The sequence below is a fragment of the Geotrypetes seraphini genome, chromosome 2, assembly GCF_902459505.1.
Source record: "Geotrypetes seraphini chromosome 2, aGeoSer1.1, whole genome shotgun sequence".
NCBI classification, from domain to species: domain Eukaryota; kingdom Metazoa; phylum Chordata; class Amphibia; order Gymnophiona; family Dermophiidae; genus Geotrypetes; species Geotrypetes seraphini.
In genome coordinates, this window is record NC_047085.1 from 360,230,883 (window position 1) to 360,248,777 (window position 17,895).

Below are 17,895 nucleotides of genomic sequence, written 5' to 3' on the forward strand. Positions count from 1 at the left end.
GGAACCGATCCGCTTTCTTGTTGGCCATCAATGCCATGAGATTGAATGTGGAGTGACCCCAGCATTCCACTATGCAGTCGAACGTCCTTTGGGACAGGGACTACTACCTGGGGTCCAGAGTCTGACAACTGAGATAATTTGCCTGAACGTTGCCCACTTCAGCCACATGCACCGCTGAAAGCTCCACAAGGTGTCTCTCTGCCCATCGGAAGAGAAGCTGGGCCTCCACACTCAGGAAGGTGCTCCTGATGCTACCCTGGCGACTGATGTAAGAAGCCACTACTGTGATGTTGTCCAAGAAGATGTGGACGGCCCGATGCCTGAGACGACCCTTAAAGTGGAGGAGAGCCAGTAGAATTGCCAAAGCTCCAGGCGAATAAATGACCACTTTCAGTTGAATGAAAGGGGCCACTGACCATGAACAAGGAAGGTCATGCATACAGCCCCCCAGCCTTTGAGACTGACATCCATCGTCAGAATTACCCACTTGGTAATCTGGAGAGGACCCTTGGAGAGAGAGAGAGAGAGAGAGAGAGAGGGCGCAGCCACCAGGCTAGACTATTCCAGGTCACTGTCATCCAGGCAGTGGAGCATGTAATGGATCCTGCTGCAATCCCTAAGCCCTGATCTGAAGTGCAGGCTGTCCAGAGATTGCACTGACAAGCAGCCAACCCACTGAAAGAAAACAGGAGCAGAGAAGACAAGCTCCTACAGTCTGGCTTGTAGGAAAGAAACTGATTCTTGGGGGATTGTCCTGAGGTAAGAGGGGAGGGGCTCAAGTCTTTGAATTATAAGACTTCCTACAAGCTCTGGCGAGTATGGCAAAATAACCCAATAGTCCAGGAATAGACTGTGATTGTACAAGAAGCACCTGTTCTACACTAGAGAATGACACGGTGGCGGTTTACCACGGCTACTGCGTTTAGCCGCGGGTAACCCGTCAAAAACGGGGAATGAAAATTAGCAGCCTCTACGGGGACGGGGACAAGGCCATCACTGCCCCGTGGAGCGGTGAATGGTCTTGTCACCGCAATGAGGCATAAAGGATCGTGCGGTTCCCGCAGCCCCCACCCACCCACCCGCACGCCGGCTCGATCGTTTAACCAGCTTCCTCTCTCCACCTCACCTTAGTTTGCCGGCTTTCTTTTTCGGCGACCGGAACGCTTTCAAAAGAGCCGCGCATGCGCAGCTGCTCAGTATTCAATCTTCTGCTCTGACCCAACCGGAAACAGGAAGTTGCAGCAGAGCAGAAGATTGAATTTTGAGCAGCCGCGCATGCGCGGCTCTTTGAAAACGTGCCGGTCGCCGAAAAAGAAAACCGGCAAACTAAGGAGAGCTGGAGAGCAGTAGCATACCAAGGGGGGGGCGGGAGGGGCGAAAAAGGTAATGGCGCCAGGCCTTGGAGCACTGAGGCAGACCGCTTCTCCCCCCTCCCAGCCGAACCCCCGCTGACCCTCCTATCTCTCCCCCCCCAAGTGAACCTTTCCGACCTTTCCAGCGAAAGCAGCAAACCTCCCTCCAGTAGCGTCGGCTTTCTCCTCCCTCTGCCGCATCACTGATGACGTCATCAGTGACGCGGCAGAGGGAGGAGAAAGCCGCGAAGGAGGTTTGCTGCTCTCGCTGGGAGGGTCGGAAAGGTTCATGGAGGGGGGGAGATAGGAGGGTCAGCGGGGGTTCGGCTGGGAGGGGGGAGAAGCGGTCTGCCTCGTGCTCCATTACCTTCTTCGGGCAGCAGCAGCGTTTACAATTCGCTACTGTTGCCGGCTTCAGGCCTTGTTCTCTGCCGGGTCCTGCCTACTTCCTGTTTTCATGAAGACAGGACCCGACAGAGAGGAAGGCCTGAAGCGGGCAACAGCAGTGAATTGTGAATGCTGCTGCTGCCCGATGAAGTTCAGGACATCAGGACATCGGGGAAGGAGCAGGGAGAAATCGGCTGCTGGCTTGGGGGTGAGGGTAGTGAAAGAATCGTGGAAGTGGAGAAATTGGCACAATGGCTTTGTGGGGGCCAGGGGGAGAGAGAAAGAAAGGCAGAAATAAAGAGGGGTCAGGGGGAGAGAGAAAGAAAGGCAGAAATAAAGAGGGGGTCAAGAGGGAGAGAAAGAAAGGCAGAACGAAAGAGGAGGGCCAGGGGGAGAGAGAAATAAAGAGGGAGGCCAGGTGAAGAGAGAAAGAAAGGCAGAAATAAAGAGAGGAGCCAGAGGGAGAGAGAAAGAAAGGCAGAAATAAAGAGGGGGTCAAGGGGGAGAGAAAGAAAGGCAGAAAGAAAGAGGAGGGCCAGGGGGAGAGAGAAATAAAGAGGGAGGCCAGGGGGAGAGAGAAAGAAAGGCAGAAATAAAGAGGGGGGCCAGGGGGAGAGAGAAAGAAAGGGGGGGGGGAGGGCAGGAGAAGAAAGAAGGACCAGAGACTCATGAAATCACCAGACAAAAAGGTAGGAAAAATGATTTTATTTTCAACTTAGTGATCAAAATGTGTCCGTTTTGAGAATTTATATCTGCTGTCTATATTTTGTACTATGGCCCCCTTTTACTAAAACGCAATAGCGGTTTTTAGCGCAGGGAGCCTATGAGCGTCGAGAGCAGCATGGGGCATTCAGTGCAGCTCCCTGCGTTAAAAACCGCAGTTTAGTAAAAAGGGAGGGGGAATATTTGTCTATTTTTGTATAGTTGTTGCTGAGGTGACATTGCATAAAGTCATCTGCCTTGACCTCTTTGAAAACCCGCGGAATATAAATGATAATTAACATTTTCTCTGCATACAGCGTGCTTTGTGTTTTTAAAATTTTATTGTTGGTAGATCATTTTGACTTGGCCACAAAGGTAAGGGGGAGGGAGGGAGGGGAGCTGCTGAAAGACATCTAGTAATCCTTGCAGGCTTGACTGTGCAGAGAATTATTTTTGTAAAATCATGTTTTGTTATGTGACTGGCATTATCTAGACTTTAATTTCTATGAATGAATAGAATGAAAATGATATAAAATTACTTGCTTGCGGGGACCGCATGTTCCGGCTCACACAAGGAAGTAGGGGGTGAAAGGGAAAAAGTTTCTCTTCCTTGGAAATAGATTCTGAAGTGACCTCATCAAAGAAGACCAGCACCAAATGTACAAGAAATCCCTTAAACAATGTCAAAAGAGCCCAAAATAGAAAACTCCATTATTGAAGGAATCAACTTGAAATCACAGAAGAGACAGGAAAAGGTTAAATGCCTCATGGAATCCTCAGGTACAAAACACAAACCAAATTGTGAATGAAATCAGAGCAGACAGTAAGAATTATAAAATTGATGTCATTATCTATCTGGAAAAAAAGGCGTACTAGAAATAATGCCTCAGCAATACAATTTTCAGAAGTTCTATTTGCTCATGGTAAGGGAGAAGAGAGACTGCTAGTGATGGTGGGGGGACTGATAGAAGATATGAAAAAAGGGTGGTAGAAAGGAACAGATGGTAAAGGAGGGAGGGAAGGGTGGTGGTGGAAAGGAATAGAACAGACATTGAAAGAGGGTAGAGAGGAACAGACCCTGAAAGGAAATGTGGAAGGCAGAGTGGGGAGAAGACGCTGGAAGGGAAGAAGACAGATGCCAGACTATGGGGGAGCAGAGGGAAGAAGATGGGTGCTAGACGGGGACGGTGACGGGGCGGTGAATGGGATGGCAGTGGCGGTGACGGGGCGGTGAAAGGGATGGCGGTGACGGAGACGGGGCGGTGAAGGGAACGGCGGTGACGGGGCGGTGCAGAGGATGGTGGGCCGGGGACGGTGCAGTGACGGGGACAGATTTTTTCCCCTTGTCATTCTCTATTCTACACCACTCAGGAATTTGTAGACCTCAATCATATCTATCCTCAGACGATTATGTGCAATATTCAGTACTTAACTGGCTATTGTGAATCAAATAAAGACAGGACTGACTTTTATGTATTCCTATTTACATTGTTACCTTGGCCGGTTAAGTGTTTAATATCTACACAACTGGCCAAGTGCTGACTTTGCCCCTAGAACACTCCCAAAATAGTTGTGTTCGAGTTGGGTGCTAACCAGATATTTTCAGCAGCACTAATCAGTAGGTGCTGGTGAAAAAGAGGTTAGCCCCAAACAAGTGATTAACCAGCCAGGAGCTCTTTCTAGCTGGTTAAATTGCTCTTGTATCAACCCCCAAGGAATTACTAAAACAAATACTTGCCTGGAAGAGCTTCTCCATCTGGTCCATGCCACTGGTACTTTGGATCTGTCAGCTCAGCATCTCTTAGGCGTTGTGTTAAGCATAAAACATGAGGCGTGTTGTGGTTCAACTTGACATAAACTTTAGCTGAAAGCATATTATCAACTGGTATTAATGTTACTTTTAAGCACACATATTTTATATACCAACATAAATACATCAATTTACAACAAAGAAAAGCAATATTTGTATGGATTATTTTTTTTTTTTTAATATTTTATTTATAAATTTTTCATTCTTACAATAATTTAATTTTACATAAACTTCAATTAATACATGAAAAATTGTGATTACAAGTAATTCATCTTATCACATAAAATATAACCCTCCCCTTTCTTCAGTTCTTAAATCCATATAATATACATTCCCACCCTTCCCCAATCTAATATATCCATTACTAATGTGCTATGAAACCTGATCATTGGAATATCGAGTCAATGGTTCCCAAATTTTCTTAAAATTATGAATATTTCCCTGTTGTAATGCTATTGTTTTTTTCCATTTTGTATATATGACAGACTGAATTCCACCAAAATGTAAAATTTAATTTGGTGTAGTCCTTCCAATTTTGAGTTATTTGTTGCATGGCGACCCCTGTCAATATTAATAATAGTTTGTTATTGTTTGCTGAAATCGGACTCTGAGTTCTCATTGCTGTACCAAATAGTATAGTATCATATGAGAGTCCTACATGATTTTCTAGTAATTCATTAATTTGGGGCCAAATTAGTTTCCAAAATGCATTTATACAGGGACAAAAAAAAATTAAGTGATCTAATGTCCCGACTTCTACTCTGCAATGCCAGCATCTATTAGATCTAGTACTATCTATTTTTTGTAAACGCGTAGGGGTCCATAAAGTTCTATGTAACAAAAACAACCAAGTTTGACTCATAGATGCTGACTTTGTAGATCTTAATCTCCAGGACCAAAATCGTGGCCATTGAGATTCAGAAATTGTCTGACCAATCTCAATACTCCAAATATCCCTAAGTCCAGTTTTCTTTTTTTTGTTTAAAAATCCATTTAACAATTTATACCATTTTGCGGTTTGGTGACCCAAAAAATCCGCCTGGAAACATAGAACCTGCAGACTATATTGAGTATTAAGAGCTTTCCATTCAGGGAACCCTGCCTGAATAGCTTGCTTCAATTGCAACCATTTAAAATATTGTGTTTTATTTAATCCAAATTTATGTTGCAATTGTGAAAAACTAAACATTGCTCCTTCTGAAATAACATCATTCAATGTTCGTATACCTGCAATTATCCATTGTTTCCAGACGATTTTGTATCCGCCAATCTTGATCCTGGAGTTTACCCAAATTGATTGATTTAATGATTTAGCAATTGGTTCTGGTGATAGATTACTAACATATCTTAACGTCTTCCAAGTATCCAATAAAATTCTGCTATCCTTATATCTTCTTGGCATGTTTATACTAATTAGATGTTCTGGATGTAGTGGGAACAGGAGCCGCCATTCTAGATATAGCCAATCTGGTACATTCTCCATGAGATCTGGGAGGATCCAATACATACCCTGTCTTAGAATATAGGCTTGATGGTACCTATAAAAATTTGGAAAATGTACCCCTCCCTCCACAATTGGTCTTTGTAAAGATACTAAAGCAATTCTGGGTCTTTTCCCAAACCAAACAAATTTTGTAAGAATATTGTTTAACTTTTTATAAAATGACCCCTGAAAAAATATTGGTATCATACTCATTTGATAACAAACCACAGGCAATATCATCATTTTAATTGTTTGGACTCTTCCCCACCAAGAAAGATATAAAGGATTCCATTGCTCACACATTTCTGTTATATTTTTAATAAAAGTTTTTCATTTTTTTTTACTGTATCTTCAATTGTATTTTTGATAATAATACCTAAATATTTTAATCCTTCTTCTTTCCAAATAAATGAATATGAATCAAATAATCCTTTGGCACAGTGAACATTAATTGGAAGAATTTCCGATTTACTCCAATTAATTTTATATCCAGAAAATTTCCCAAATTTCTCTAGAAGATTAAGTAAACTTGGAACAGTATTCCCCGGTTCTCTTAAATATAATAATATATCATCTGCATATGCAGAAAGTTTAAATTCCCAGTAAGAAAATGGGATTCCCTTTATCTCCTTAGTTTGATTAATTGCAATTAATAAGGGTTCTAAAACAATATCAAAAAGTAAGGGGGACAAAGGACATCCTTGTCTAACTCCCCTACGCAAGTTAAATCTATCTGATAAATTGTTATTAATATATAATCTTGCACCAGGAGAGCTATACAATGTCTGAATCATTTTAATAAAACCGGGGCCTATTCCAAACCATTCCAGAGCTTGATACATATAACTATCAAAATGCTTTTTCTGCATCTAAAGATAGCATAAAAGCTGGATCATTCATATTTTTCACTAAATTTAAATGCTAATCTAGTATTGTTTGATGAGTGTCTTTTAGCAATAAATCCTGTTTGGTGTGCATCAATAATAAAAGGAAGAGCTTTTGCCAATCTTATTGCTAATACTTTAGCAATCAACTTACCATCTACATTTAATAAAGAGATAGGCCTGTAGTTTGAAACCAAGGTAGGATCCTTGTTTGGTTTTGGTAAGACAATAATTACCGAATCAGCCATAGTACCTGATATATTCCCATTATTTATTTGATATTGATACAAATTTAATAAATATGGTAAGATGATATTTTGAAATGTTTTATAGAATTCAACAGTATATCCATCACCACCCGGAGCGGATACAACTCTAAGAGACTTCAATGCTGATTCTATTTCTTTTAAAGATATAGGATCTTCTAAACTTTGTTTTATATGATCCGGAACATTTGGTCCAATAAATGAGTTTAAGAAATTTAATCCCTCTTGTTCTTTATTTTCATAAGATTCAGAAGAATATAAATCTTTATAAAAATCAAGAAATTGTATTAAAATATCTTTGGTGTCAGTTTGTGTGTTGCCTTGTGTATCTTTAATTGCAATAATCTTAGATTTCCTTTTTTTTGCTTTAAAAAATTAGCTAATAATCTTCCAGCTTTGTTTGAATTACCATAGTACTGAACTTGCTTATAGAAGATATCTTTCCTCACAAATTGAGAAGAAATCTCATTATATTTTGCTTTTATTTTTAATAAACTTTGTAATGTATTATGTTCCCAGTTCTTAATTAATTTATTTTCTAATACTTTAATTTGGTTTTCCAGATCAACATATTGTTTTTTAAGTTGTTTTTTGATAAATGCTGAATATGAAATATTTCCTCTTATTGTTGCTTTAAATGCGTCCCACAAAATCTCAGCATTAATATTGTCCGAATTATTTATTTGAAAAAATTCATTCATCTTTAATTTAAAATCTTCCAGAAAGTTCGAGTCCGCAAGTAAAGCATTATCAAATCTCCAAATTGGATCGAAATGTACTATATCATTATTCTTAAAGTCAATCCACACACCAGCATGGTCTGAAATTATAATGGGATCAATAATTCATTCATCACTCGCTGCGCTATATTATTAGACACGAATATATAATCAATTCGTGAGAAAGATTTATGGACCTGAGAACAAAAAGAGAATTCCTGATCATTAAAATGAAGAATACGCCATATATCAACTAAATTACAAGATTGAACCAAATTATCTAAACCTAACGATTTCATAATTCTACTTGGTCTCTTATCCAAAATTGGATCCATTACAGCATTGAAATCCCCTGCTACGATTAAATTAGAAGTAGCCAGTGGTAACAGTAATTGTTGAACTTGTTTGAAAAACTCCATTTGATTCGAATTAGGAGCATATAAATTTAATAAATCCAGGGTTGTATTTCCCAGAACCATTTTGATATGCACCCATCTTCCTAAAGGATCATAGTTTATTAATTCGAAATCAGCATTGCACTTCCTATTTATCAGGACAGCAACCCCCAGCTTTTTTCCCCATTGCAGGTGCAAAGAAGCATTTAGAAATCCAACCCCCAGATAACTTTTTAGATTCAATGTCAGAAAGGTGCGACTCTTGAATAAAATATATGTCCGCATTTTGCTTTTTAAGGAACGTTAGTACTTTCTTTCTCTTAATAGGATGATTTAAACCATTGACGTTAATAGAATAAATTTTTATATCCATCTATTTTATAATTAAATTTTGGCAAATATTTCTAAAATAAAAAAGATGACCAGACCTCAACACATTAAGTAAATATAATTCATTTATCCAATTCCCCCATCCCTTTCCCCCCCTAAAATAAGATTATAAAAGAAAAATTCAAATTTTACATTTATCCCATTTTCAATCCTCATCAATATATTATTACTGTGAACCCCCCTCCCTCTCTCTATGCTCCCTCCCCTCCCCCCCATAATCATTGTCTGATCTGGAACACACATTGGTATAGCAGACCCTAAACCCCCTCCCCAGACAACTAATATCCCTCCATATTGAATTAATATCTCTCAAAAATTCAGCTATTCTTTTTTCCCCCACATATTTAATATTTCATTATTTCTATCCTTACATATTCAATCATTCAATTAATAATTATTATCATTAATATTAATATTTCATTGTAGCAAATAACATAAAATTATCTATAATGAATTCAAATATAACTATTCAAATAAATTTTCATTCATATAAGTTATTCATATAAATATCTTAAAAATCATATATTATATATATAAGTTATACATATATTATATATATAATCATATATTATATATATGTTATACATATAAGTTATTCATATAAATATCTTAAAAATCATATATTATATATATGTTATTCATATAAGTATCTTAAAAATCTTTATCTCCTTAGTAATTATCTCTTCTTTAAAAAACCCAATTCCCAGACTTAACCCTTTATTTAATAATTTTTATATTTCATATCAATTAGTATCTAGGTAAAATATATCATTATATTAAGAATCATACTTAATTAATTCATATAAATTATAAATATATCTTCCTTTCAAAGTAATATATATCCTATCTTAATATTTTAACATTTTCAATTTTAACTATAATTCCATGTATATTAAATATTCATTGTTAATTTAAATATATTCATTCATAGCGTTAATATATTACTAATATTAGCATCTAACCAATTTATTTATAACATTCTCATTTAAAAATCAATCATGATATATTCAATATAAATAAATATTTGAATAAAATATATATTTTCATATTTAATAAAAGTCTAAAATTATTTCCTATTTTATTAATAATCCCTTTTGAAATATGTAATATCCTATATTTATTTCCTCATATTAATCAATTATTGTTATTCAGGATGGTTAGTAATTAGTAGTTAGGTAAATAAATATATTATATTTATAATATCTCTCATAGATAATTAATTTCTTGTTAAATTAAAAATGTATCAGTAAATTCACAATATTGAAAAATTAGTCAAAAGCTCTTCATCTGGAATAAAATGCAGTAAAAATAACTTGGACCAGTATCAATCCACTTTTTTTTTTCCTTCTGTCTTCCTTTCCCCCCCCCCCCCTCTTTTCTTCTCTTCAAAATGAGTCTTCTCCATTTTCTCTTTTTCCTTTAATCAATTTTCCTTTATGTAGACATCGGTTCCTCTTGTGATAGAAATTCTTTAAGTTTTGCAGGGTCTTGAAAATACCAGGACTTATTTCCAGTAGATATTCGCATTGTAGATGGATAGTACAAGCCGTACATGTAACCTTTTTCTTTCAACTGCTGCCTCAGCATAAGAAACTGCTTTCTGATGTTTGCAGTGTGTTTTGCAAAGTCTGGGACCAACAACAATTTAGACCCTTTATAATTTACATTTTTGTTCGCTTTTGCTACTTTCAGGATTTCTAAAGCTTGCTGGTATCTCAAAACTTTAAAAATCAAGGGTCTGGGGCCATTCTGATTCACTGGTCTTTTTGAAGGGATTCTATGTGCCCGTTCTATTTCCAATGGCCACTTGGAGTTTAACTGTAACAGTTTAGGTAGTAAGTTCTCTAAAAACTGTACAGTGTCTCCCCCTTCAAGATTTTCAGCCAGTCCAAGCACTCTGATGTTCTTCCTTTTCCCCCGATTCTCCAAATCTATCAGCTGATTTTTCAAGCTTTCTACATTTTGTCTTTCACAGTCACACTTTTGTGTGACAGTTTCCAGCAGTTCAATTCTCTCCTCAGTCACAGACATCCTCTGCCTGTCAGTCTGGATCTCCTGCCTCAGACCCAGCACCTCTTCCTTTACCTCAGAAATTTTGCCAGCGTTGTCTGTCAGCATTAATTTAATTTTAAATAGCTCTGCCATTATATCTGCTTTATCTGAGAATTCCTCTGTTTCCAACGGGATCGGGACACTCGACGGCGACATCGGAGTCACTTTAGATCTTTTTACCGATACACCGGAAGTGCACGGCTTCTCCGATTTGCCTTGCCTTGTGGTAGCCATTTCAGAAGTTATTTTTTGTTTTTATAACTCAAGTGAGCGATTCTTAGCAGTTGTTTCCTTTCCTTTAGTTGTCTGAGTTCAGGGAGCTCTGTTGCTATGCGACCATTTTGCGTGCTCCAAGCCACACCCTCTCCTGTATGGATTATTTAATAAAAGAAATTGAATTTATTTCAGCTCCTATGTCTTCAATAATAGTGTAACCCATATCTTTAAAATAGTGAACTCTCGATTTAACGGACTGCTCAGGAGGAGGGGGTGTCCGTTACATGCAAGTGTCTGGAAAATCCGAATGCATGTTAAATAGAAGCAAAAAGACACAATAAACTATGACAAAGACAATATATGTTGCAAAAGTATACTTTTATTTATAAACAAATAAAAATAAATAAAACAAAATCAAAATCACTGTATTGCAGCACACAATGAGTCAGGTTTGGCCATTTATTCTCGTACTGGCCGAAAAAAAGTTTCTAATGTCACTTGCCTTTTGGAACATTGTTGTTTATTAATTATAATTTCTCTGAAATTTCAGAAATGAGAATAATATTGTTGCAACTCAGGTTCTGACGATGAGTCAATAAACAAAACCAAGTCATCTAGATCAGTGTTTTTCAACCTTTTTACACCCGTGGACCGGCAGAAATAAAAGAATTATTTTGTGGACCGGCAAACTACTAGGACTAAAATTTTAAAACCCCATTTCCGCCCCATCTCCGTGAGCTCGGTTACCTCAGTAAACATAGAAAAGTAGACAAATATAGTGCAAAATATAGACAGCAGATATAAATTTTCAAAACTGACACATTTGATCACTAAATTGAAAATAAAATCATTTTTCCTACCTTTGCTATCTGGTGATTGATTTCATGAGTCTCTGGTTGCGTTTCCTTCTGTGTGTGTATCCTTTCTTTCATTTCTTTCTTTCTGCACTCAGGCCCAAGAATTGTCCCTTTCTATTCCTTCCCTCTTTCCTTCCTATGTCCTTAGTGCCCCCGGTGCCTCCTTCCCATGTCCTTAGTGCCCCTTCCTGTCTTTAGTGCCCCCAGTGCCTCCTTCCCATGTCTTTAGTGCCCCCAGTGCCTCCTTCCCAAGTCCTTGGTGCCCCTTCCTATGTCTTTAGTGCCCCCAGTGCCTTCTTCCTATGTCCCTCTCACTGCCTTCCACATTTTGTCCCACCCCTACCCCTGAAGCCTGTCTGCCTGCCTGTCTACCTTTCGCCCTCCCTCCCTAGCCAAAGCCAGCCTACTGCCTCCCTGCTGCTCAAAAAAAAGCCTCCCTCCTTCCTTTCCCCTGATGTCGACAGGAAGTCTTCTTTCCGACGTCAATTCTGACGTCGGAGAGGATGTTCTGGGCCAGCCAGGCAGCGATTGGCTGGCCCAGAATGTCCTCTCCAACGTCAGAATTGACGTCGGAAAGACTTCCTGTCGGCTTTTTTTTTTTTTGCACCTGTCCCTTAATGTTGCCGGCCCTGCACGGACCAGCAGAAATTTCCTGCGGACCGGCACCAGTCCGCGGACCGGCGGTTGAAGAACAGTGATCTAGATGACTTCTTATTTGACTCAGTTTCATTCTTTTTAATATAGGCTCTTCTTCATCACTCTTGTCATCTGTCATTTTTTGGTTCATAACTTCTTCAGCTATCTCACTCTCTGACATAATTTGATAACCAGGATCACCCTCATCTTTTTCCAGCCATTCTAGTATAGCTTCTTCTGTTGTATTATTTTCTCCTGCATTTTTCATCGTTGTGTAAAAATCTTCAACTTCAAATCCATTGAACTGCATTTCACTCTTGATGTTATTTAGAAGTTTATTCCACTCGTTTGCTAATGTTTCACACTTCACCACCTTCCAAGTGGTGCAAAATTGTATATGGCCAATTTTTTGTCATATTTTTTAAGATTTTGAAAAGTGTGTTCCCCTCTGACATTTCTTCGGTTTCATCTTCCAAAACCACCATAACTTCTTGCAAAAAATTTGGTTGTATATCCTCTTGGTTGCCAAAATAACTCCCTGGTCCATAGGCTGGAGAATAGATGTTGTATTTTTTGGAAGAAACGTGCATTTAATTTTCCCATCCTGACCACACAAAATTTTTTCAGATGGGTGTTCTGGTGCGTTGTCAAGTATTAACAGTGCTTTGCTGTTTTCTGCTGGTATGGATAATTTTTCCACTTGGAACCTCTTAACTTCTGGCACAAAATGTTCTAAACCATTCCGTAAAAATATTTGATGTAAACCAAGCTTTTATGGAATTATAGTAAATTGTGGGTAATTTATTCATGCAGTCTTTCAACGTTCTTAGGCGACATGATTTGCCAATGATCACTGCTTCTAATTTATGAGAACCATCAGCGTTTGCACAAACTAGGGCGGAGATTCATTCTTTTCTTAATTTGCTGCTGGAAACAGTTCTTTCTGTTTCAGAAACTTGGGTATTTTCTGGCAATGAACACCATAACAGACCGGTATCATCCGCATTATAAAGCTGACATTTCAATAAATTTTCATCTATTAGATTGGATAATTTCTTACAAAACAGTTCAATCTCTTCTGACGACACACTCAACACTTCGCCGTAAGTCTGTTGTTCATGATTCCATGTCTCTTGCGAAATCTCCACAACCACTAATTTTTATTTCAATGTTCATGTGTTTAGCTAATGTCTTTGTTGCAGATTGCAATTCAACTCCATGCACATTTACATCACAGGAACCTTGCTGAACATACTTTACAGCCTCTTCCAGTGAAGATTCTTGTGCCATTTTAAGATTTTTTTCTCGGCCAAATGTTAGAATCTACATCGCTAGCCAAAGCTAATTTTTTCAGCTTTTCTTTTGTTTTGCGAATGTCCGATACCGTTTGTTTTTTGACTCCATATTCCTCACAAACTCACACCACAGTTACACCCAATTCCACTTTCTCGATGAGATCCAACTTTTGTTTTATACTCAAGTTTGTGCGTTTTCATTTTTTATCCATGACTGCACTTTGTCTTAATTTGCTGCCGGAAACGGAAAAGGCTGTTTGAGAGACAGTGCGCATGCTCGGCCTTCTTGCCCGGAAGTGCGTGGTGAGGGTTATGGGGTTCAGTAAATCCGAAGACCGGATGGCTGAGGTCCAGAAGATCAAGGGTTCACTGTAATATACTTTTAATGTGAAAATGTAGTTATTTTTTTTCGTACTTCAATATTTATAGTTGCTATGTGCAATGTATGGAATATACAGTACATAGAGAAGTAACAATTTTAAAAATCATTACTAAATAAAATATCTATGTGATACCTTTAAAAAAATATCAACAGGAAGGAGCTGGTCCAGAGGCAGACTAAACTAAACTAAACGTTAAGTTTGTATACCGCATCATCTCCATAAAGATAGAGCTCGGCATAGTTTACAGGTAATTCAATAAATGAGGGAAGGACATAATAATAAATTAGAGGTTATGAAGAGGATAGCTAGCTTTACATTTTAAATAGATAGCTTTACGTTTTGAAGAAAAGCCAGGTTTTCAGATGCTTTCGGAATAATTGGAATGAGCCTAGGTTCTGCAGCAGGGCAGGGAGGTTATTTCAAAGCTCAGTGAATTTGAAGAAAAGGGATTTCCCTAATTTACCTGAATACATGATGCCTTTTAACAAGGGGAAAGATAGTTTGAGTATGTGGGTGGATCTGGTAGTGTCAGGTCTCAAAGAATTCCAGGATAGTGGGATTAGGGGAGAAAGAATGCCATGTAGGATCTTGAAAATTAGGCAGGTATATTTAAAGTAAATCCTAGAAATCACCGGAAGCCAGTGAAGTTTTGACAGAAGTGGGGAAACATGATCGAATTTGCTTTTTACGAAGATCAACCTAGCCACAGTGTTCTGGATCCGCTGAAGTCTTTGAAGATTTTTCTTGGTTAGACTTAGATAGATAGAATTACAATAGTCCAGTCTGGAAAGAATGATTGATTGTACAAGGACAGCAAAATGTTGTTGGCGGAAGCAGGATCTCACTTTCCTCAACATGTGAAGACTAAAAAAACATTTTTTTACCAGAGTTGAGATGATCATTAAAGGAAAGTGTAGAGTCAATAATGATGCCCAAAAGTTTGTTTGAGAATTCGATCTGCAGTGTGGGACCAGAAGGTAGTGGAATGAGCGTGGGTAACTGATCTAATTTTGGGTCAAGCCAGAGTAGTTTGGTTTTGGACTCATTCAGCTTCATTTGTACAGAGAGGGCCCAGGATTGGAGTTTCATTATGCAAGCTGTTTTATTTTTGGTGAGGTTAGTGAGGTAGTTTAGACTATTAAAATGGTCGATGGTCTTCCTCATAAGGTATATGGGACAGACTTAAAAGATCTCAATATGTATATTTTGGAGGAAAGTCTGGAAAGGGGAAATATGATACAGACATTTAAATACCTATATGGCATAAATGCACATGAAGCCTGTCTCTTTCATTTGAAAAGAAGTTCCAGACTGAGAGGGCACGAGATGAAGAGTTAAGATCAGAAGTAATCTATGGAAATATTTTTTATGGAAAGGTTGGTAGATGCGCGGACTAGTCTACCGGTAGAGGTGGAGGTAACTGGTAGAGGTGGAGGTGACTGGTAGAGGTGGAGACAGACTGTCTGAATTCAAGAAAGTGTGGGACAGGCACACCTTCTTAGGGAGAGAAGATAGTGGATGCTGTGGATGGGCTGACTGAATGGGCCATTTAGCCTTTATATGCCATCATGTTTTTATTACCAGAAAATTATTTTGGGGTCCTTCTATTGAGATTTATTAAAAGCAGCTAACCAGGGTTTTCAGCACGGTTGTTGAGTCTGTGATTTGAGAGAGGGAAATGCTGCACCAGAAGTGATGAGAGAAAGGAAGAAATGATGGGCCCAGAAATTTGTGTGTGTGTGTGGGGGGGGGGGTTAGAGATGATGGGAGGGAGGGAAGAGGAAAGGAGAGAGACTGGAGTAGGAATAAAGAACAAAAAGGGAATGATCAATATATCATTGACTGGTGTAATAAGTAAGATAATTTAACAAGAAAAAACTAAATGAATTAGTAGAAGACACAAAAAGGCAAAAGATACAAACTGGGATCAACATGATGGAAAAATGAAATGGGTAAATAAAAGGTATTTTATTTTGAATGTAAGTGGAATATGTTAACTGACCTAGGACAGTGTTTCTCAATCTACAGTACACCAAATCAGCATCCACCGCACTGCTGTTACAACCACCACCGCCGCACAGATCTTGCATTCCTGCCCACCTGCTGGAGCCAGTTTCGATGGTGGTGGAGAGGGAACAGAGGGGATCCAAAGTGAGGGAATATTGGACATGGTGCTGGAGAGAGGTGATAGGACTGGGCATGGGGCTGGTGGGCAGTGGTGAAAAATGCTTGCCCATAGTGACTAATCAGTATAGTACTTTTTATGTATCTAATGTTGTAAGGAGTTTCAATGGATCATTTTGTGCTAAAAGGAAGTTCCTCTGCTGCTGGAGAAGGCTCTCAGAGCAATGGGCAACTTAGTCAGATGATCCATCTTCATCCAGAACAAAAAAAGCTGTGATCATGAACACTTAAATTTGTCACTGCCACCAGAAATGAGAAAATATGATGAAACAAGAGGATTCCTCCATTACCTCTGTGCGTGATATGTGGTGAAACATTATTAAACCATTTAATGAAGCCTTCTTTGTAGAAGAGACACCTTACTACTAAACATCCTGAAGTAAAGAACAAATCAGTCAATTTCTTTAAGAGAAAATGGGAAAGCATGACAAAGGCAAGTATTGCTATTAAGTCTTATTACACAACATCTAGCCAGGCTCTCCAAGCATCCTTTGAAATTTCACACTTGGTGGCCAAAGCAAAGAAACCTCACACCATCGCTGAAAGTCTGATCATTCCAGCTGCAATTAGAATAGCAGAAATTATGTTTGTAAAACCAGAAGTTGACAAAATTAAAAAAATTCCACACTCTGATGATACCATCAGCAGAAGAGTTGATGACATGAGCGAAGATATAGTAAAGCAAATATTAAATAAAATAATCCTGCAAAAACAGTTTGCTCTAAAGATAGATGAACCTACAGATATCTCAAAATTGTGCCCAGTTAATTATATAGAAACATAGAAACATGATGGCAGATAAAGGCCAAATGGTTCATCTAGTCTGCTCTTCCACAATAACCATTATCTCTTTCTCTTTCTGAAGATCCCATGTGCCTATCCCAGGCCCTCTTGAATTCAGACACAGCCTCCGTTTCTACCACCTCTTCCGGGAGACTGTTCCATGCATCTACCACCCTTTCCGTAAAAAAGTATTTCCTCAGATTACTCCGGAGCCTATACCTCAACTTCATCCTATGCCTCTCATTGCAGTTTCCTTTCAAATGAAAGAGACTCGACTCGTGCGCATTTATATTGCATAGGTATTTAACTGTCTCTATCATATCTCCCCTCTCCTGCCTTTCCTCCAAAGTATACAGATTGAGATCTTTAAGTCTGTCTCCATGCACCTTATTACGAAGACCACATACCATTTTAGTAGCCTTCCTCTGGACCAACTCCATGCTTTTCATATCTTTTTGAAGATACAGCCTTCAGAATTGTACACAATATTCTAAATTTGGTCTCATCAGTCTTATACAGAGGCATCAATACCTCCTTTTTCCTACTGGCCATACTTCACCCTATGCAACCTAGCATCCTTCTAGCTTTCGCCGTTGCCATCACCTTTTCAGCCTGTTTGATGATGAAGGTGAGGAAGGGATTATAGAAGAAATATTTGGTTGTAAAGAACTGGACACAACAACGGTTAATGACATCTTTAATGTGTTAAATAAACACATTTTAGAAAATGGATTGTCTTGGGAGTGGTGTGTGTCTGTGTGCAAAGATGGATCAGCATCAATGGTGGGCTGAAAGAGTGGCCTTATTGCTCGACTTCAAGAGCTTTAAATTCACATCTTTTCTGGGCACTGTGCCGTGACTTGGGAGCTGATCATATCACAGTTCTGCTTCACACAGAAATTAGTTGGCTATCATGTGGATGGCTTCTGAATCGTCTCTGAGTTAAAGAATGAAGTGATGGCATACCTGAGTGATGTGAAAAGTGAACTTTTAAATAAATTTGTAATGAACACAGTGGATTTGCAAACTTGCTTATCTTAGTGACATGTTTGACAAAATCAATGATCTGAGCCTACATCTTCAGGGGTTTTGCAAGAACAT

At 38.7% G+C, this 17,895-nt stretch overlaps 1 protein-coding gene across 2 annotated transcripts in view; it reads right to left on the minus strand.

Annotated features, from left to right (window-relative positions):
* Window positions 1-17,895, minus strand: part of ZPBP (zona pellucida binding protein) — a 263,439-nt gene that overhangs the window by 173,274 nt on the left and 72,270 nt on the right. For both annotated transcript variants that reach the window (XM_033930478.1, XM_033930479.1), the window contains exon 3: window positions 4,180-4,305. In XM_033930478.1, the coding sequence (XP_033786369.1) occupies window positions 4,180-4,305 (126 nt within the window). The remainder of the gene's footprint in view (window positions 1-4,179; window positions 4,306-17,895) is intronic.